The sequence below is a fragment of the Podarcis pityusensis genome (assembly GCF_964106645.2).
Source record: "Podarcis pityusensis genome assembly, chromosome: 3".
In the NCBI taxonomy this organism is placed as follows: domain Eukaryota; kingdom Metazoa; phylum Chordata; class Lepidosauria; order Squamata; family Lacertidae; genus Podarcis; species Podarcis pityusensis.
The window spans coordinates 23810284-23832695 of record NC_138026.1 but is presented as its reverse complement, the minus strand read 5'-3'; the positions used below and the strand labels follow the sequence as shown (position 1 = coordinate 23832695).

Below are 22412 nucleotides of genomic sequence, written 5' to 3'. Positions count from 1 at the left end.
ATTTATTTTTACAACCCACAAGCATAGACTAGTGATGAGGAGCAGCACAAATCCACTTCCTGCCCTTTCACAAGCTGCTAATCACCAAGCTCCTCATTGGCTTCCCTGAGTGGAGTCTGTGGGGTCTGGGATCTTCCATTGCTGCTGTCTTTGAACAGTGTGCATGTTGCATGCATCTAAATTCTGCCTTGCTCAATAAGGGATAAGTACAAACAATACCTACTACGTTCAGCTCACCATGTACAGAATCCCAATACCATCTCTTAAAGGCAGCTGAAAGTGGGCAGGTAGCTTGGGGAGCTCAGAGAAGAGAAAGGGTGCTTAACCTTTCCCCCGCATGCCTCTCCTTTGCTACAAACGGCCCCTGCAGGATTTTCTGAATGCCCCGGTCCTCCTGCCTTGATTCTTCAACTAATTTTGCCTTTCCTGAAGCTGCTTTTAAAGATGTCATTCAGGCTTTGTTACGTGCACTTGAGTGCAATGCGTAGTCAAGCCCTTCGTTACATCTGTTTTGTTCTGATATCAGACGTTTCTTAGGAAAAGGAAATTATAGGAGCAATTCTATGGCTACTTAATTGCAAGTCCCATGGACATGTCTGCCCCCACTTCCCAATAAAGTCCTGAGGGATAAACTGACATGACTCAGGTGATTCATAATCAAGAGGCTCTCCTATCTGAAGAAGTGTGCATGTACATGAAAGCTTATACCCAGAACAAACTTAGTTGGTCTCTAAGGTACTACTGGACAATTTTTTAATTTACTTATTTTGACTGCGTCAGACCAACACAGCTACCTACCTGAATCTAGATCAGGGGTTGGCAACGTAAGGCCCATGGGGGTCATTTAACCACCCCATGGACCCCCGCCGCCTGCTCGATTGGCTCCCGTGCACCTTGCTAAATCGGCACAAGCCAATCGAGCAGGGACCACCTTCTGTGATGCTGGCCGGCTTCCCATTGGCTGCAGGAAGCTCCTGCAGCCAATGGGAAGCTGCGCACGCCTCCTCCGCGCCAGAAGGAGCGCCGAAAATAGCGTTTGCACATGCTCGCACACACACTCCAGCTCACCGCGGTGTCTGCAGGACCATGAACCGGCCCAAGTCACAAAAACCTTGCGGACCTCTGATCTATAAGGATTTCCTGTTGTTGTTTTTCAGTAATTAGCAACTCCATGTACTGTACTTATTTGAAAAAAGTAGCATAGTGTAGGTTGCCAGTACCCGGGGCCACGTAGAGCAGGTGAGGGAAACGGACAGGGTATGTGTGCGCATTCAACTGCCCAACAGCATCCGCGTCACCCAGGAAATGGCAGCTGCAGAGATAAGAAAAGAAGAGCTGTTCTGTTATTGGGAGAGGTCCCTGGTTTGCATGGAGAAGCTGTTTTCAACAGAGTCCAGAGATGGAAACACACAGCTATATTGAGGCAGCACTGGGTGTTGAAATTTGCACCCCTAACAATTTTGTTCCTGGGGCAACCGCCCCATGCTATGCCACTGCTTGAAGATCAGAAAGAGACACTGGAGAGTGGAGCTTTAGCCTTCATACCAGCTTACGCATACTATTATTCTATCTCAGTTACTGCCTAAATCTGTTATGGGCTTTGTGGGACAAAACATATGAGTGCCTCTATATTTTTCACTGAGGAGGTAATAGAAGCTTTGAGGAGGGCATTCAGATTAGGGAAATAATGAGATTTGAACACCTTTTCCCTGTACTACTTTATTTCAACACAGTTATGTTGTGCTGCTAATTAGTATTCTTTTCTTCTTCTTTTTTTTAAAAAAGCATTTATTATACAATACAGTCACAGCAAAGGAAAGGAAAGAAGATAGCACCAAGCCCATATGGTATCCTGGCCATGGATCTCCCATAGTATATTGAGTGCAGCCCTGCATAAACATGCATATGATTTGGCTGTTAGTTCTTATGTTAGAGATGTTAGAGAGTTATGTTGCTCAGTTGTTGTTATCATCCATCATTGTGTTCACACTGCTTAGATTAACCTATCACTGTTTGAGTCATTTGGTCTGCAATGATATTTGCCAATAATGTTCGTCTAATTTATTCAGAAAATGTATAAATAATCAGATGCAGAGAACTTCTAAGGCTGCTGGATAAACGATGGGAGCTCAGGGTTCCAAAATAATAGGAACAGCAACATTTGCCAGGCTGCTACCAAGAAATACCTGGAAATGTATCCTGGCTAGCTAAGAATAATTCACAGAATTTTGAACATATATTTTAAACAATAATATTAATAATTTTATTATTTATACCCTGCCCATCTGGCTGGGTTTCCCCAGCTACTCTGGGTAGCTTACAGCACATAAAAAATTGTAAAACATTAGACATTTAAAAAATCCCGATACAGGGTTGCCTTCAGGTGTCTTCTAAAAGTCAGATAGTTGTTTATTTCCTTGATATCTGATGGGAGGGCATTCCACAGGGCAGGCACCACTACCGAGAAGGCCCTCTGCCTGGTTCCTGGTTTAAGTGTTAGTTTTGAAAACAGTGCACCATCCTCTTAATAGTAAATTTGAACCCAAAAGAAACCTACACTTCAAATTGTGATATTTGAATGCTCATTACTGGGACAAACAATGTACTCAAAGGCACCATGCACAACAGAAGATTACAAAGTAGCTGTTGGAATGCTAAATCATACATACAGTATATATTCAGCATTATTCTGATGTCATAATTCAGAATGAAAGAACTGTCAATTTAGAAAATAAAAAAATGGAAGGTGGAGTAAATGGGCTGAATCTAGCAGAATTATAGGCGTCCACAGAAATAGTTTGGGGAGTAGGGGCAAGCTCTTTGATGTGCAGCTGCAGATTGCTGGCTTGAGTATTTGCAGTCTTTCTACAACTAAACTCCATGTACCATTACATGTTGCTGAAGAAAAACAACAAGGAAGAACGTTGGGTTGTGCCTGCTGGTGATTTATTGTATTGCATGAGATTATACATTTCAGAATGAATTTCCAACAAATTGCTCTGTTTGTCCATTTAACAGTAACAGTGTGAGGCACTTGAAAGATGTACAGCTTCAATTTGTCCACTGAACAGCATTACTGTGAGAATCTAAACCAAATTAAAAATCCTTAAGGCTGAAATTCAGACCCTTTACACCGAATCTGCCTTGGTTGTGGTGAATGCCTGACATAAGGCCTGAAACCAATGCTTGTCTGTCCATACAGTAAAGGAAATTATAATGCAAAATGGATTGGAATCTTTGAGGGTCTGGGGCGAAATGCTCCATAACTTTCATTTGTAAATTTCCCCTTGGGAAATGTATTCAACTTTTCCTCTATGGACACTCAACACCACTCGACCAAAAGCCAGGCAATCAGTTCAACTCATTGTTGAACATATACATGTCTTCCACCCTGCCCAAAGTGCTAAAGGATCATTTACCTGTGCATGGTGTAACTGAGAAGGAACGTGCCATAAGGATAGCCATAACAGTTTGGCATGGTCCAGTAATTCAGTGAGGCTCATGTTGCCTATGGCACACAATAATAGATTTTTTTTCTTTGGTAAGCAGGTTGGTAATGAGTCCTCAGCAAGGTTATAAGCAAATACAGGCAGCCATGTAGATGGACTGCTCATAGAACTATTCTGTGGATTGGATGAACAGCATTTTTTCTGTTGCATGGATTGTCTGGGTGCTTTAAGTTCTACATCCACTGACATATCTCTATAATTATGCTAAAGGCCTCCTCATTAGCTTCCCTTGGATGTTTCATTATTTCCAGAAACACTTGTATATGTCCTCTCCTTCCCATTATATCCAACTTCACAGATTGCACAGCTTGGGTGACAGATTCCAGGATCAAATAATATTTGCTTATAATCACAAGACAATTGATGAAAGTTGATGTTTGTGATGTGCACAACATGAAAGTTGTCTTGTCTTCATGTCGCTTAATCTAGTGCTAATTGCTTGAATTGCAACACAGTGCTTATGTAATTTTCTGTCAACACACAGATACTCTTGTATTTTTGAGTGCACTATGTTTTACATAGCTTTGGTATGTTGGATATTAGATGCCATCACTGGATGTTCTCACGGGAAAATTTATGATGGCTTTAATTGGACCAACTGTAGTACAAACATCAGTTACACAGCTAGGATAATCTATTGTGTGATTAATTCTGTGGGATGAGGAGTAGTTGCCTTCGTATACAGTAGATTGCCCTGATTTGTGCTTGAACCCATATTCCTTTCCTACCATGGTTGAACATGGTTGTATTCTTGTCCAATTATCATTGAGATCCAGTCCAAAGTCAGAACTAGTATTGAGACTGGAAGGAACTCAATAAACTCCTCATGTACAGATGTATTTCCTTCACTTTCTTTCACAAATCGTACACCTAGAGACAGTTGTTCCACACCAGAAAGACCTGCTGTTTCATCTTCTAAAACTGAGTACCTCATGCAAGCATTAGCCTTCATAACAGTATCTTCCGTCAAAAATTGGCCACATCTTGCAGATGTGTAATTAGCATTGCTTGGCCCAGTATCCAAAAGTTGATGCTTTTTTAAAAACAAAAACAACCATCCCCTGCCTCATCATGAAAACTGTAAAAGGTCCACCATGTTACCTGTGGAACTGGTCTTACCATGAAGAGCAAGGTCCTGTAACACACAATACACAATGGTTGATATTTTAGAGTGTTTATTTTCTTTTATATCGCTTGCATATGGCATATTAAGTTGTTGTTCAATTGACATCTTTTTCCTGTTCGTGACAGAAAGGAAGTTAGAAGCATCTTCATGTGAACCACTATGCCATCCATTTGTGAGTGCTCTCTTGCAGCTTTATTGAAGTCTTCGTACTTGGTACAAACTTTGGCGATCAGTGTGCCCCATACTGCTCATAAATTGCAATGACGGCATATAAAACAGCAGAGAATTCTAGCCAGTGATAATATTTAGGAATATTTAGAAACCCTTGGACCTGTATTATCATGCCTGAATTGATTACTTTCTGTAGGAAATCCAACGATCACCTTGAGAGCACATTTCCTAACATAAAGTCAATGAACATATTTTTAAAGTAATGATCACTCAATAATAATCAGACAGATAGTGATTGTCTTGAACCTTTCCAAATATAAGACATTTTATACCAGGCAGAAATCTCTGGGTTCAATGTACATGCATATTGCATATGACATGAAGGGTTAAAAAAACACACTATAGAATACAACTGATGTTCAGCCTTAAGTTTTCATGTGTTTTGAAGTGGTTTGTAACTATTATGATGCAGGCATTGATTCTGTCATGAGTTTCGCATGCTAGACATCAAGCACGATAATGTCATACAAAGTCCTTTGCGTGTTAAACTGTATATATATAAAGATTTAATATCTGGAACAGGAAATGGCTTTTTAAAGAAATTATAGATATCAACACTTGTTACAAGTAGGTAATTAGAGTAATTATTCCCAGTTAGCAGATGCAAACTCTTCAGATGGGAATTTTAGGCACCAATAACTATTTACACAAGCTAAAATGCACTTTGATGATTTTCAGTGCATGTAGACAGATTTTTGCTGCTGATCTGGAAGAGAGAGAGAGAGAGAGAGAGAGAGAGAGAGAGAGAGAGAGATGTGTTATAATAGCCCTTTGAAGTATATTGCATTATACTTCAAAGAGTATAATAAGAGTATAGTAAGAGAAGAATTGCCATACTGAAAAGGCTGAATTCTTAAGTAACATTTCAGATATAAAAATGACCATGATCTAACTGTGGGACAAGCATATGAATTTAATTTCCGTAGGTGTGTTGACATATGTTTGTAGCTTGTTTCTAATGTGTGTCCCTGGTGGGAGCATCATACAGAAAGCCAAATAGGAAAGACAGCATATGGATGATTCATGTAAAGGTCTATTCATACTATATTAATACAATGGGACCTCAGGTTAAGAACAGAATTCGTTCTGGAAGTCCGTTCTTAAACTGAAACTGTTCTTAACCTGAGGTACCATTTTAGCTAATGGGGTCTCCTGCTGCCGCCGTGCCGCCGCGTGATTTCTGTTCTCATCCTGAAGCAAAGCTCTTAACCCGAAGTACTATTTGTGGGTTAGCAGAGTCTGTAACCTGAAGCATCTGTAACTGAGGTACCACTGTATAGAAAATGCAAACTTTATTGCAGATGTGGCTAACATGGTTCCCTCTAAATATTTTGGACTCCAATTCCCATCATCCCTGATCATTGGCCGCACTAGCCGGGCTGATGGGAATTGTAATCTACAATGTCCAGAGGGCAACCCCTGCTTTATCAGGTGCCCAAAACAAGCAAACCTGCCCCCTTGCATTAGGACACAATTCATGCCAATTAAAAGCAGCGGAAGCTGTAGTTGAATCGGATGTGGGTTCCCATAAAGCATGTACAGTATCAAGCAATATACAAGCAGCTCCTCATTTATGACCTACTGGCAAGAGTTGCTGTGATCACTAGGCCTATGCTGTATGGGCTTCTTTGAATAAAGTGTTAACTGGCACTGGGTGTTTTATTGTGGACTTGCCCCTGACTCCGGCCCCTGACAGGAAGCTGTTCCACAGCAAGCAAGTTGAGTTGACATGGATTTGCACAAAGGCCATTTTGATAAAGGCCATACAAATTACCTGTGTTCTAGAGAGGAATACTTGTAGATTAGCTGAGGCGCAGCAGAATACTTGACTAAAGTAGCTCTTCCTAACACAAATCATGCCTGTTGTTCTTTTCCAAATTCAGTTCAACACTTCTGTTCACTTAAAGTAAAAGAGACTTAAAACTTCCTTGCTGCACTTGTGAAAATGTTTGCAGTCCTATATCAGCCTAGATATTCTCTATTGCCTGCCAGCTGAGAAACAGCATAGATGCAAGTGCTGTTCTAACTGCTTTATAAATCGGAGATTAATTAAGTGTGGATGTGATTATGAGTGAATCTGAGTGTATATGTGTTACATTAAGTGTGGGTGAGTGGTAACTCCCACCTCCCTGTGGCCAACAGCCACCTATGCAGCCCTCAGGCACAAAATAGTTGCTTGCCCCTGATTAGGGGCAAATAATAAAAACCTAGGATGATAAAGAACCATTTATGTAAAGAATCATTTATGTATATCTACAATGAGCACTGGACGTGTGCAAATGCAGGTCTAGATGCAGCACAGTGCAATTTCCGATCTTGCCTGGACCTTAGTTCATTCTGAATTATGTGACAGTCCTTTGAATTATATGACCACCATGTAATTAGACAGTCATAACTGCTTGATAGCTAGCAAAGTCCATCATCACTCTCATGTTCTCTTCAGTACTGAGCTGACATCCACTGATTCCAAATATAATGCAAGGGAATTAATTGAGATTCTACTAATCAGGCAGGTATTTCAAAAATGACACATAAAAGTGTTAAACTCTCTATGGGGTGGTTTTAGAATTGGTACTTTTTTTGCAGCAAAATAGATTCCTAGGCAGCATGAATATATCTTCCCTTATTAAGAAAAGTCATTATTCATGGTGTCCTAGCCTTTTGGGAGAAGATTTCAGACCACCAGCAACTCTGTTTCAAGATTCTAACTTATTCTCTGTATTTATATAACTACCCATAACACAAAACCTATCCTCAATTAACATTAAGTGACTTGGTTCCAGTGCTCTCCGTGTACAAGTGAGACAGACATGCACTTTTTTGCCTAGTAACTGCAACCATTGATCAGGGTCAGGGCTTTTACCCAGAATGGATAAGGTATCAGTCAGGTTCTGTAGTTCCTTTTGGCTCAAGGAGGGCTTCACGTGTGACACCTTCAAGGTATCCAGAAACATCAGTATGCACCTGGATGCATATCTTATTGAAAGTAATACAAGGCTGGGAGGTACTATCAGAGGCGGAGCTAGCTGCTCCGGTACCCAGGGGCAGGGGCATGGGACCAGGGCAAGCATCCCATGGGGGCAGAGCGAGCCACCGGGGGCATGGAGCGAGCCGCCCATGGCAGACTACTTTCTGGGTGGGGGTGGCAGCCGCACCACTTTGCCAGCAGCCTTACTACCTTCCCACTTCCTTTTTACAGCTCGGGGGAGGCTTCCCCCAAGAGAGCCAGTGTGGTGTAGTGGTTAAGAGCGGTATAATCTCGTAATCTGGGGAACCGGGTTCGCGTCTCCGCTCCTCCACATGCAGCTGCTGGGTGACCTTGGGCTAGTCACACTTCTCTGAAGTCTCTCAGCCCCACTCACCTCACAGAGTGTTTGTTGTGGGGGAGGAAGGGAAAGGAGAATGTTAGCCGCTTTGAGACTCCTGAAGGGGAGTGAAAGGCGGGATATCAAATCCAAACTCTTCTTCTTCTTCTTCTTCTTCCCCCCCCCCCCCAGGAGCAGGGGACAACGGCGCGTCACCTGCCCACAACTCCCAAGCCTCCCCCGAGCCGTCAAAATGAAGGGGTAAGGGGAGGAAGGCCGCCGACAAGGTGGTGCAGCTCTGCCCCTTCCCCCAACAGCTCAGGGTAGGCTTGGAAGTCGCAGATGGGTGGTGCACCGAATGCCACTCCCCTCAGTGATGACACCCAGGGCGAACCACCCCCTTCCACCGCCCTGGGTACTATTTACTCTTGGGTGTGTATCTGTTTCATGTGCACAGTCCAAGAAGTGCTACAAACATGGAAGACTGCTTCTGTTCCAGTGTATCTCCTTAGTTGGTTCAGGGCAAAGAAGAAAGGGATGGAGAGAAGAAGGTTTAAGGGACGAGAAACAAACCCTTCTTTGCCCCACCCTTCATCTGAATTTATTCCAAACAAAACTCTAGGGGGGGAAGCTAAGGTGTAAGCAAACTGTATTTCTTTCCTACGATTCAATTAATGTTATTCCATATTTCAGAAAGTGAAAATTTGGACTGAAAAGTTGTTGAGCTTTTTTACCCACGGAAATCACCACTTCTGATATGAGTTGCCATATGTCCAGATTTTCCCGGACATTAAAGGGACTCCCACCTGAACACAATTCCCAATGGCCAAATCCTGGACATGTCCGGGATAATCCGGACATATGGCAACCCTATTTATCAAAAACTTGGTCACTCATTAATTGGCAATCGCACACCACTGCAATTCATTCACCAAGGTATCATGAAGTGTAGTTCCCAGATGTTTGAGCCTTCACTCTAGTTTCTGACTTTTTATACATTACGGACATATCAGAATGCAGGTTTCCTGGGTCTTAGCGTTCATTGGTTTCTCTGAAAGCTGCTAAAAGGCAAATCAAGATTTCCATTTACCAAATAAAAACTTAACATGGTTGACAATGTACAGAGCAAGTTGTCGCAGCAAATTGATGTGACGAGGAGAACTTTACGACACATCTGCATCTTTTGTGACACTGGGTGGTAGAGTCTCCCCATTCTGTGCCACTACGGCATAGGTTGCCACTTGTTAAATACTTCTTGTCTGCATTCACCTCACGTCAAATGCAACAGAATGGTAACGGCTTCATACCTTAACGGCCCGATTAAACTGTCTCTTTTATGTAATGACGAATGCTTATTCCTTCTTCATCATAAATGTTTGTTCTTAAAAGGGTTCCATGACAAGATGAGATTTATTTCTCTTTTGTGCTTGTTGTAATATACTGTACCAGGTGCCTCAAGATGAATGGGGAGGGTACCCTGCTGGTGGTAAAGATGAGGAGATTCCCTGCAGAAGGATGAGAAGTGGAAGTTATATTAAAGCCATGGGAGATGAGGAGAGTGGAGATTCCGATACTAGTCCCAAAACATCACCAAAGGTAGCAGTCCATCCGGAGTCATTGTTAAAATCTATCGGACAAAGAGCTCTTGGAGACCACCAAAAGTAAGCCTCTCAAAGCTTTTTCCTACGTTTCATTAATGTGAGTTTCATTGACTCAAACTACATTTCCTTCTGCAGTTTCTTCATATTCTGCCACAACTGAAAGAAAATGTTAGCTGTACTTATTCTGACTTTCCCCATTTAAGTGGGTGGTTCTATTTCTAGCAGAAGGGGGGGGGGACCCAATTCCTGTGCCCTATAATAAATAGCAAACATCTTATATAGTTTACTATATTTCTAACAGAAAAGATCTATGTGCTGTGAAATAAAACTGACAGTAATTGGAAAGACAATGGCATTTTTAGTAAAGTGGAAAAACAGGGTAGGCTTCTATTTAATGTGCATCCCTTAAATATATCCTGAAGAACATATGAATATATACAAATTAATTTTTCAAGCTAGGAAGAACAAGATGTGATGGGGAGGGGGCAAGCCCACAGGAAACTAATTTTTCATTTATATATTTAGCATTGTGTTGTGTGGGATGGATTCAACTTTCCTATCATCAGCTCTTCCTGTTTCAGTATCTATAAATTGACTGTGAACATGGTAACACATAAATGTGACCTCTCCAGGGCTCAAGCCTGGGCATTGTGTATGGAGGTCATAGGCTGCCCAGACCACAAGTGCCCCTACTCTGCCTCACTGATGTGGTCCAAAGGAAAGCAGAGTAATACGTTTGGCACCAGCTTTGCTGCAGGTGTTGACAGCGTATAGGCTTACAAGGTGCCATCCAACCATCTCAGGGACTCCGGATTTGTGTCTGCTTGCATCTTAGCTTTTTCTTCTCCTGAAGATGTCCCCTGCAAAGCAGTGGAGGTTTAGGATCAGAGTTTTCCTTTTTCTAGATGGGCTACCTTCCCTTACATGCAGAAATTGCCTTCTTCACCATTGGACCCACTATTGGTCTTGTTCTCTTAATCCACTGGAGCCCGTCTTTGCATGCAGGGGATAGACTAACTGAACAAGAGGGGGATGTAGCAAAGCAGAGTATATGTAAAGTTTAAGGGGGAAGGTATGCCCAGAACTTCTACATTCTCAAGCAGCGGTCTGTTCTCAGGTACAGAGGGAGGGGAGCTGTTGAGTCCATCTTTCTCTCATCCCCACCAGAGGAGATTCCCCAGGAGTGGAGATTCAGTCTTTGAGCTCAAGCCAGAGACTGGGAGCATGGAACCTAAAGCCCTGAAAGATGCTAAGCTTTAGGCCTGATGGCTGTCTATTTTAAAAATCTTGACTCCTCATTCATGAGCATGGAATCAAGGAAGAGTAATCAAGGCACAGAAAGTTATTAGGAATTGTTTGGAGCTTGGTCTTTGTTGGGGCAAGTTACTTGGATACAGTCAGCTGTCCATAGTCCTGCAAGGTGTACATTATACCATCTTACTTATCCTAAAGCCCAGGGAACCCAATAAAGAGTATCTTGATTTCCACCTTTCAAAGTCTCTGTCCTGAGCTATATTTCTGCCCAATTCCACAGCACTTTAAAAAGCCCTATTATACCAACAGAAAGATTATTGTGTAGGAGGCTAGGATGTTGAGAAGCTAATGGCACAACCATTTTTATTTCAGTTTCAGGGCCCAGTGTTTATTTTTCTTTCAGATGGTCATCTCAAATGAACTAAATGTTAGTGACAGAAGAGATGGGGGAGAGGGGTTTTTTGTTTGGTTTCGTTGCTTGGAAAAGACAAATTGTGCCCTTTGTGAATAGCTCTCCTCGGAAAGAAAGTAAACTACTATCTTTCTCTAAGTTTTGTTTGGAGACTTTAATCACTGAGAGGCCAATTCCACCAGATATTTTATATACGGTGGAATTCAACACCATGCTAATACAACAGTCAAAGCAAGCACTCACCCAACAAAACAATCTCCCTTTTTCTTCCCCACATGTGTTGTTCTGGGTGTTCTTCTGACCCTCTGGAACCTAATTGGGGGTTGCAATGGGATGGAAGGGAGAAAAGTCCTGTTGTGCCAACGGGACTTGTGCTGGTTCCTGCTCTCAGGAATATTTAGTTGAATCCAGCCCTTAATAAAGTTTATAATTATTACAAAAGTCCAAAATAATAGTCAACAAAAGGAGAGATTGCTAAGCACAAATGATACATCACATGGGCTTTATATGCTAGAACGTCTTTTCAGAACAGCATCTGAGATTGCAGCGCTGGGATCATCATTCACATTGGAGATAAAGACCATTCTATATTTCATACTGTACTTAATGTATCATACTGTGTTTTATGTATTTTGTTTTCTTTCCTCCTTCTCAACTGGTTATTGACTGAAACAAACAAACAACAAATAAATAATACTAGCCCATGTCAGAGGTAGAGTTCATTGGTAAATGGTTACTCCTGGAAAGAAGTTGTCTTCTAGAATTTAAGAAGAGCAAACCCTCCTCTGTTTATCTGAAAGAGAGCAGCATTTAGGGATTCACAACATAATCCCTGTATGCAGAATGAATAAGGCAAAGGCTTTTAAATAGAATTATTGAATAAACTAACACATGTAGTTGTGTTAATGACAATCTGTACGCAGCAATAATACACAAAATACAATATAGATTATGTTGATTACTTAATGTGTCATTTGATGCAAAAGGAAAGCTAATTCTTCCTAAATTAATTTTCACAATTACCAGCCCTGTGTTTTATCCCAATAGAATCTTTCTTGAGTGTTTGCTTCTGTAAGGATAGCATTATAACATGAAAAATGGTAAATGTCTTTGAAGGAGAAAAATTAAAAGAAAAAGGTCTACCATGGTTCAGTGATTGGGTTCATAGAATGAGGTGGGGAAAAACAAGCTGCTCTTCTCCTACAGCAATCTCATTTTATTAACTTAATTTTCTATTACCCAGCTTTTTTTATAGAAGAGGGAAACGTGCAGCTGCCTTCCTAGGTACAAAACACTTTCATTTAATTTGACACAAAGCCTGATCTCATCTAGTCAGACCAAAAGCGATAGTTGCAGCATTAGCCAAAGTTTAGGCTGCATATAAACTACCTTGAATTGCAGGTACTTATAAATGAAATAGGGACGCGGGTAGCGCTGTGGGTAAAACCTCAGCGCCTAGGACTTGCTGATCGCATGGTCGGCGGCTCGAATCCCCGCGGCGGGGTGCGCTCCCGTCGTTTGGTCCCAGCGCCTGCCAACCTAGCAGTTCGAAAGCACCCCCGGGTGCAAGTAGATAAATAGGGACCGCTTACCAGCGGGAAGGTAAATGGTGTTCCGTGTGCTGCGCTGGCTCGCCAGATGCAGCTTGTCACGCTGGCCACATGACCCGGAAGTGTCTGCGGACAGCGCTGGCTCCCGGCCTATAGAGTGAGATGAGCGCACAACCCTAGAGTCTGGCAAGACTGGCCCGTACAGGCAGGGGTACCTTTACCTTTACCTATAAATGAAATACTGTATTTCATTGCTCCTGATTTCTCTTTGCCGTACACCCTAATATGGATTATATGTATATTTTCTGTCCTCTGCTATGTAGAATATATTCAAATATTATCAAATTCATTTTACGAAAGTTTGTTTATATTTATTTATTTATTTTACTCTATTTATAACCCATCCTTCATATAGATTCCAGGGCAGGTAACAGTAGTGTTGGGACGTGGGTGGCGCTGTGGGTTAAACCACAGAGCCTAGGGCTTGCCAATCAAAAGGTCGGCGGTTCGAATCCCCACAATAGGGTGAGCTCCCGTTGCTCAGTCCCTGCTCCTGCCCACCTAGCAGTTCGAAAGCACGTCAAAGTGCAAGTAGATAAATAGGTACCACTCCAGCGGGAAGGTAAACGGCGTTTCTCTGTGCTGCTCTGGTTCACCTAAGTGAGCTAAGTGGCTTAGTCATGCTGGCCACATGACCTGGAAGCTGTACGCCGGCTCCCTCGGCCAGTAAAGTGAGATGAGCACCGCAACCCCAGAGTCATCCGCGACTGGACCTAACGGTCAGGGGTCCCTTTACCTTTTAACAGTAGTGTTAAAGCAACCACAGTAAAATGCAATTCAGATAATCTAATAAAACCAACTCTATGATGATATGATTTCTAACAAAATCCAATAACAGCAGCAGAAAATGATGGGGAGAGGGCAGCTATCATTATGGAGTTCATTATCTGAGCACCAGCCTGTTCTGGGCATGTAGGTTTAGACTTGGGAACGCAAGTTAGAGCCCAGGCTGCAGCAGTAGCTAGGAATTGGTTTTGCCAATTTCATGTGGTGAGCAGACTGTGGACCTTTCTGTCAAACTTAACTGGAACGCTTCGTTTTCTCAAGGCAATCATAGTGTACCATACTCTGCCCCTGATGATGGTTCAGAAGCTTCAGGAGTAGGATAATGCAACACCTTCTCTCCCCATGGGAAGTACCTTTAGCTGGGAGTATATTACAGCAGCGCTCCAGTCTTGACATCTGCTCCCCAGTTGGTTGGGTGCAATTCAAAGTACAGGTTATGATACCCTAAATAGATTATCACTGGGTAACTATTTTTTACTTTTTGAATGTTGTCTAGATTTCTACAACTGATTTAGGGTATTTTTGCACTGCTGAATCAGGAAATGTCATCCGTTTCTCTCCATCAGGTCAGGTTTACTGTAAACTGAATGGTGAGCATTGATAAAGGTAAGTACACGTAAATTGCATGTTGCTTCACCATTTTTCAAACTTCAGGGCTTGAACTTCCGTTTCTTGGAACTCCTGGAATGCTCAGCGGCAGGGAGGTCTCTCTTCAGAGTCCAACAGTAGTCAGCCATCATGACTGCGTGCCAGCGACCCTGATACCTGGTCTCCATCTCTTTCATGTCCTGATGGAATCTCTCCCCCTGCTCATCACTCATTGAACCCAGGTTCTCAGGAAACCGGTCCATATGTGAAAATAGGTAGTGCATCTTGACGCTCATGTTGCAGCCCAGGTTTCTGAAAGCAGTCAGCATGTTGTTGACAAGTTCTGCGTAGTTTCTGGCCTTATTGTTGCCAAGAAAGTTCTTCACTACCAGAACAAATGCCTTCCACGCTTCCAGTTCCACTTCGTTCATTGAGTTTCCGAACTCTGGATCTCTGATGAGCTGATGGATCTGAGGACCGTCAAAGATGCCAGCTTTCAACTTCTCCATGGTCAATCCTGAAAAGCCTGGCACAAGTAAGTGAAGAAGTCACCATCCTTGTCCAGAGCCTTGGTGAACTGCTTGATTAAGCCGAGCTTGATGTGCAGCGGTGGGAAGAATATTCTGTCTCTGTCCACCAGAGGGTCATTGATGATGTTCCTTTTTCTGCAAGGCATCAATTCCTCCCGCACAGGCCAGTCCTTCTTCGTGTAATGCTGAGCACGGTCCCTACTATCCCACATGCACAGAAAACATGGGTACTTGGTGAAGCCAGACTGTTGTCCCAACAAAAAGTTCACCATCTTCAGGTCAACACAAATAAACCACTTATGCTGATCATAACCAATTTTCTCCAGCACATACTTCACCGCTTCATAGTTCTCCTTCAGTGTACTCGAGTGAGCCAGGGGTATAGAGGCAAACTGGTTGCCGTTGTGTAGCAGAACACATTTCAGTGATCGCTTGCTGCTGTCAATGAACAGTCTCCAATCTTTGAGTTCGTACTGTGGCACTCCAAGCTTGAGCAGAAGCTGCGCAATATCTGCACAGTACACCAAATCCTTCTCTTCTGAGAAAAAACAGAGGTTCTCTTGATGCCTGTTGCGGAAGAAGCTGATGTGAGCACTGTCAGAGAGGAGGTTTTTTCCTTCAATCTGGATGCCAACAGTTCGGCAGAGTCCTTTGACAAGCTGAGGTCACGAACTAGATCATTCAACTCCTTTTGGGAAAATGGATGTGGAGCATCATCTTCCAGAACCACTTCTTCTTCTTCATGTCCTTCAACACTGGAGGCATCTTCGTCACTAATGTCAGGAAGTTCTCCGAAGATAGGCACTGGAATTTCATCACAATGAGCTACAGGACGACGTGCTGATTGAAAATCAGGATACTTGAGGCTGCTCCGGTTCTTTCTGTTGATCCGAGCCGCACCAATTTATGGAAGATTTTGAGGTTTTATGACTTCAAACTGATCCCTTTTCGACATAATCACCCAGAACTATCTGACCTGAATACTTCTTGTCATTAAAATAATCATTTCCAATCAAAACAATTATTTGGCATGGCATTTTACCCCCACCAACTTCTTCTAAAATGCTCCACACAAGCGTACATGTGAACAAAAACGTAAAAAAACGACATGTGGCCATAGCTCAAAAACTTGACCTGATTGAGCAAAACCAATGTGGTTTTTGGATTCAGCGCATCAGATTCTCCTAAATCAACTGAAAAAACGCAGACAACAAATTTGTTGTTGACCAGTGTGGAGGTTCTGACTCAATTAAACTTTACTCACGGCCTACCTCTTTTACCTGAGCACCCGCTTAGCATGCATTGTCAGTTTCTTTAAAAGCCCACATTTAATGTAAAATTATATTTATAATACTGCAAAAGAATGAAACCCCATGCCGTACTCTATTTCCGCAGCATAATTTTATAAGTCTATTAACACATATATATTTTTATACTGTTATATGCATTGTTTTATGTATCCATTTATGTGCTGGTTACTTTAGGAAACCTGGAGTGCATATGCATATAATAGTGCTTATAATCCGCAATAATTGTTCAGATTTTTAGTGGGACTAGGGTGCGGGAACCAAATCCTCAATGAGATGATTATTGGGAAGGGGAAATCCATGTGGGTAAGCTTGACATCTAAAATTTGGAAAATTCCATCCCAAGTTCTAAACAGCTTGGGGCCTTCATACTTCAATACCACCTTCTTTTGTAAAGCGAAGCCATCTCTAATATTGAAGTTCTCATTCATGTACCGAGTAAGGACTGAAAAGGCTTCTAAGCAAAATAAAGAAGGAGAAACCAAAGTACAAAAACTGGAAAGTGACAAGGCTCCCCTTACTTTGCTCTTAATGATGGGACATTTCATTGTTGTATTAAATTGAAACAAACCTTTGATAAATTCCTATTTAGTAAATCTAGGTTTCACAACGATCAAGGTTTTAGTAGTTTTTTAAAAAATTATCTGTTGCAATAAAATATAGTTCCAGTAAGTGTTCCACCCTCAAACTTTGTTGATCTGAAGGGCATGATAATAAGAAAATTAAGCTAAAGGGAATTTGAGTGCCTTAGTTCACAATCTGTGGTTTTAGAGTTTGGGTCAATTATCCATCTCAACAAGCACTCGCTTTGATACTTATATGACCGGTGGGAGCAATAGGAGGTGAAAAGAATTTTCTAAGCAATGTGGGTTATTTTCCTTAGAAGAGGAATCAACTGAGAATTAAGTCTGTCTTTGGAGACTAACCTTGAGGAATGAGCAAGCAAGTGTGCATTCTGTCAGTGTTTCCTTCTGGTTGGTGTGGTACACGAATGGCATTTATGTTCTGAAACTCTGGTAATCATCACCCTCGTACTTACGAGATCGCCTCTCCTAGTATGTCCCACAGAGGACCCTAAGGTCCATGAATAATAATAGCTTAAAGGTACTGGGCTCCAAGGAAGCCAGACTATCACCAGGGCCAGGACTTTTTCAGTGACGGCTCTGACCTGGTGGAATGATCTGTCCCACGAGACTAGGGCCCTGCAGGACTTGATCTCCATCCGCAGGACCTGTAAGACAGAGCTATTCCTCCTGGCCTTCAGTTTGAATTAGCCTGATCCCCTATTCCCTTTTCCCCTTTCCTCTTCCATGAATAAACCCTTTCTGGGACCCCACATTTAAATTCTTCCCTGGTCTCCTTGCTGGCCCTAGTAGGACCAACTTGGCCAGTTAGCCCTGGTGATCATTTGATGTCTACTGACTGGGATTGTTTCTCCCCCCCCCCCCCCGGGGTTTTCCCCTCCCAAAATTACCCCTGAATTTTTGAATTTTATTGATATTGATGCTGCATTTTATGTTGTACTTTGTGTTGTTTTATGCTGTTTTTAAGTCACATTTTAATCAATGTTTTATATTTGCTGTTAGCCGCCCTGAGCCCGGTTTTTAAACTGGGAAGGGTGGGGTGTAAATAAAAATTATTATTATTATTATTATCATCATCATCATCATCATCAACTCAGTGGTGGCTGATGCTCCTTGGGGCTGGTAGGCCAGAAGGCAGGGAGGCCAACAGTAGGGGGCGCCACAGCCAATGATAGGCAGAGTTTTAAGTAAGAATGTGGGCAAGTGGTTGGTGCACATTCGCTCCAATATATTAGACAACACTGTCATAGAAAAAGAGATGGTGCAGAATTCTGCTTTGATTCGAATGTGGGCTGAAATACCAATATCATTTTGAAGTCCTAACCAGCTTGCAGATTCTACTCCAAGTTCGCCAATCTATTCTAGAATTTTGGTAGGCAACAATTATTTTTATTTTTAGGTTCGCTTTTAATATTTGCCATATATGTGTGTGTATGTATGTACACACACACACACAAACGTATACCACCTTGATTTTTTAATGGTAAGAAATAAATGCCCCAATAAATAAACATGTAGTTTATATTCCAGCATCTGTAAAAACTTTCCAGATTTCAGCTATCGCTGTACAAAGTGCTTTAAATGACAAATTTTGCTAAACTATGCTAGAAAGTTTACTGATTGTCCATACAAGACTCCTTTATAATTGAAGATTTATCTGAGCTGCCAAAACAATTAGTATGATGAGAGCGTTATTAGAACTGACCTTAATAATGCTAAGCCATTTTTGTGGGTAAACTGAATAAATTTAATCTGATTTAGAGATTTTATAGTAACTGTTAGTTCCAGCATGCTGTGATGGAGTTAAGAATGGACCAGAGTTGCGCTCATTTCTTGTGCGCCGCCTTCACACAAGCAGCTCTTGCTGAGTTCAGTGGAAGCAGTTAGTTATGCAGCGCTAAAAATGAATATAACCCAATGCAACCTCAATTAAGAAATTATGTGTTGATAAAACAATTGAAGCCTTCAGCTTACAGAGTGAGTATGTGATATGTTTTTAGGGCAGGCAGTGGAAGCTTTGTTCACGGGAAATTGTGTTTTTAGAGGTATTCACAGTTCCTTTTGTAATATGCCTCTTTGGGATATGAGCTTGCCAGTTTTCTCAACTGTATTATGTTCATTGGAATTCACCTGCTTTACCTCCATTTGGTCTCCTTTGTCCCCCTTTGAAGCACAGAAACTGTGCAAGTATAATGCTATTTGTTACTGCTTCTGCATCAACTGGATAAAGCTGCAAAGGCATGGCATGTTCTAAAAGTGGCCTTAAGGACAGACTCCATTTGGGCTGAACGTTGGAGATACTGTTCATACACTTACAAGGCAGCATTTGCTGAAGTCGCAAATGGAATCAGGGGAATGTTAGGATAAAATAAAAGGCACTTGGTGTCATTTTATCACTTTAAGAATTTGAATTAAGGCTAAAGCAGATAACAGTTTTTAGTCACGCTAGTTACTTAGTGAGTCTTGTTAACCTGGTTTCCACTTTCCCATATGCTCATCACTATTTACTAATCATTTCTGAAATGCAACAATTTTTGTGATGCATTTTGAAAGACTCTATTGCATTGCTCGTGCAAAACTAAAGGCCTCCCCCCCCCCCCTTACAGTAGCTGAAAACACAGTATTCAGCAATGTGGTAGAAATTCCAGACCCGCTGTATTTTATCATTTCAATTGTATGGAGACAATCCTATACAAGTTTGGCAATTTTAGTCAATGGAAGAAAAGTCCTCCCTTTGACCATTGTGGAATTTAAATGTGGGTTATGGTTTCTCATTGGCTAAATGTTTCCCCCAAATGGAATGACTTTTCTTTGAATGGCCTTTCACCATCAATGTGATTATGTGCCATCTTAATCCTAAGCATTTATACTTGGAAATAAGGTGTGCTAAGTTCAGAGGGTGTTATTACTAAGTATGTCTAGGACTTCAGCATTCATATCTGTATTATGGTAAATGTTTACATCTGAATGAGGAAGGTCCGTAGGCAGTATTTTAGTTTAGTAAGGAACAATTCACAGTTTTAAAGTGTCAGTAAATCATTCACCACATGCTATGCAGCAGGACAATAAAGAGGTTTATTAATTAAACTGAGTGGCTGGATTGCCACCAATGACAAGTCAATGCCAAACTTTTAAAAGTTCACCTAAGATATATCTCACTTAATATATGCATGCAGTTTAGATTAGTTTGCAATGAGATGTCCTCTGGGGTTGCACAAGGATCAGCCCTGGGTCTGATGCTGTTTAACATCTTCATTAATGACTTGGAAGAAGAAGTGGGCAGCGCACATCTCGGGGGAAGCATTGTGAATGATTTATATGATAGGCTACAAATTAAAAAATGAGCTCAGCATACTAGAGAGCCTTACTAGGTGGGAAAAGAAATGTTGGACAGATTCAAATGCAAAGTATTATACAACGGAGAGAGAGAAAAAGATCCACACTGGGGAAAAATTGAAGCAGGAGGGTAACGGCTTCCAGATAGCATTGCTGGAAGAAACGTTAATAGTATAGGAAATGGTGAGCAAGTGGGGAGGGGGGACCATCGTTGCATAACAAATGGATATATAGGTTGCCGTAACGATCATTGTTCACTTAACGGCTTAATTTGTTTAGCACCCACATAATGTGAAGTGAGATGTTCATGGGGCTGGTTGTAAGCATTGGGAAAGGCTTGAGAAGCACTCGGCACCAGCCTCAAGTACACCCCGAAGTAGGATGCCAGCGAGTTTGAAAGGAGTCTGGTCGATCCGAGTGCTTCAAATCTCCCAAGTGTCATACATGCTGTTAGAGGCTGCAGTAATGATGGCAAAGTCCAGGGACTCATCTTGAGCACTTCCCACTTGGACCAGACAATTAGAGCTCTTAAGTGCTGACAGCGCCAACCATATGCTTAGGAGAAGGAGAGCCTAAATCTAGTCCAAGCTCTTCTCCATATAGGAGACTGGGTCTGTTAAGAGCGGAGAGCAGATGTGTGCAGCTGAGGCCTTTCCAGCTGGGTCAGGGCCTGTGCCTGTAGTAGGAATAAGAAACCAGAGGCCAATTTTTTCGTGGTGTTCCCCTAACTTTGATGGAATCCTAGGGGGAAGCTTCTGGGGGAATGGGCACTGGCCTCCTGTATCAAGGGGTGTTCTTTCCACCCCCTCGCTTCTTTCTAGCCTTAGTTTTTCATCCTTTGTTTCCCTCTCTATCTTTCCTTAATAGTCAGAGCTACCTGCAAGCGGCAAGTGATGTGCCGGGTGGACACAACTTGGATCCGTCAGCAAACTACAATTCCCCCAAGTTCCGATCAAGGAATCAGAGCTATATGAGAGCAGTGAGCACGCTCAGTCAGGCCAGCTGCATCAGCCAGGTTGGAAACATTTTTTTTATATTTTCAGCCTGATTTTCTAAGCAACATCAGCAACAGGAGTTTGTCATATCACCCAAGCTAGCTACCAGCTGTTCAGCAGTTGTTGTCAGCAGTTCCATGCCAGAGAATTGAAAACATGTCCAGTTCTGAAGGGCTTAAACTATTTGAGATGGCCTAATGAAAAATATTTAGCCGAGACCATTTGCCTAAGTGTGGAGCTTTTCTCATGTGCAAGTGAATCACATCTTGTAGCTGAAACCACCAGTCTCGAGCCTCTTTGACCTGTTTCACACACTACAGTTTTTCAGGCAGGGATGAGGAACTTGTGGCCCGCAAGATGTTCTGGACTCCAGTTCATTTCAGGCCCAGCCAGCATGGCCAATGGGAGGGACAGTTGTAGTTCAGCAAGACCTGGTTCTAAGGTGTGCGTTTGAAATGTTCTGTATATGAACTTAAAACATATAACAGTAACAACAGGTGGTTTGTCTGGAGCGAGACACACCAGTAGCCTGAGTTCAGACAACGCAACGAAACAACAGTGCGACAGCAGGACCAAAGGAGAGGCAAAGTGGCTATGATCTCCTCTCTGGGGGCACTCGTGTATTCACATGCTAAACCGTGGTTTGGTTTAGCATTAAGTACAAACCAGGCCACAGTATGGAAGTGGTAAACAATGGTTTGCAAATGTAGGAGTTACTTACCAAAAAGCAGAAATTGGCCGCTCTGTGATGAGTATACACTTGGTGGCAAACACTGGTTTGATGTGCACTCTCTGTGAAACTGCCCATTGAATAAGTGCCAGTGTTGTGCCTTAGTTATGAAATTTAATTGGGAGTAGCTAGCTTGCACAGTTTACATCCCACCTTTTTGAGGGTGTGAGATAAGAGGAAGTAGAATAACAGTATGCTGCATTTTTGTTACACTGAGTTTTTTAAGGGGGGAAGCTGTGTGTGTTGTATAGGGCGAACCTTTGGCGTATAAAGTTAATGAGTGTTAATTTGTGTGCTTCTTGTTTTTGAATGTCTGAACCCCCCCCCCCCACACACACACACATTCTAGGGTAAGAAATGCAGGAAAGTCATGTAAATCGGAGCAAGGACTTCTTAGTCTATTTCATTCAATGAGCCGTCTTATGTCGCATAATCTTCTACTGATTATGATTCAGTTCTAAGGGGAAATCAGATGGCCTGTTAGCATGCATGGATTGTCATCTCAGAG

The 22412-nt window shown here is 42.1% G+C and overlaps 1 protein-coding gene across 15 annotated transcripts in view; it reads left to right on the top strand.

Annotated features, from left to right (window-relative positions):
- Positions 1–22412, top strand: part of DLGAP2 (DLG associated protein 2) — a 401938-nt gene that overhangs the window by 314216 nt on the left and 65310 nt on the right. For all 15 annotated transcript variants that reach the window (XM_080999011.1, XM_080999012.1, XM_080999003.1 and 12 more), the window contains 2 exons: positions 9621–9832; positions 21047–21194. In XM_080999011.1, the coding sequence (XP_080855137.1) occupies positions 9621–9832; positions 21047–21194 (360 nt within the window). The remainder of the gene's footprint in view (positions 1–9620; positions 9833–21046; positions 21195–22412) is intronic.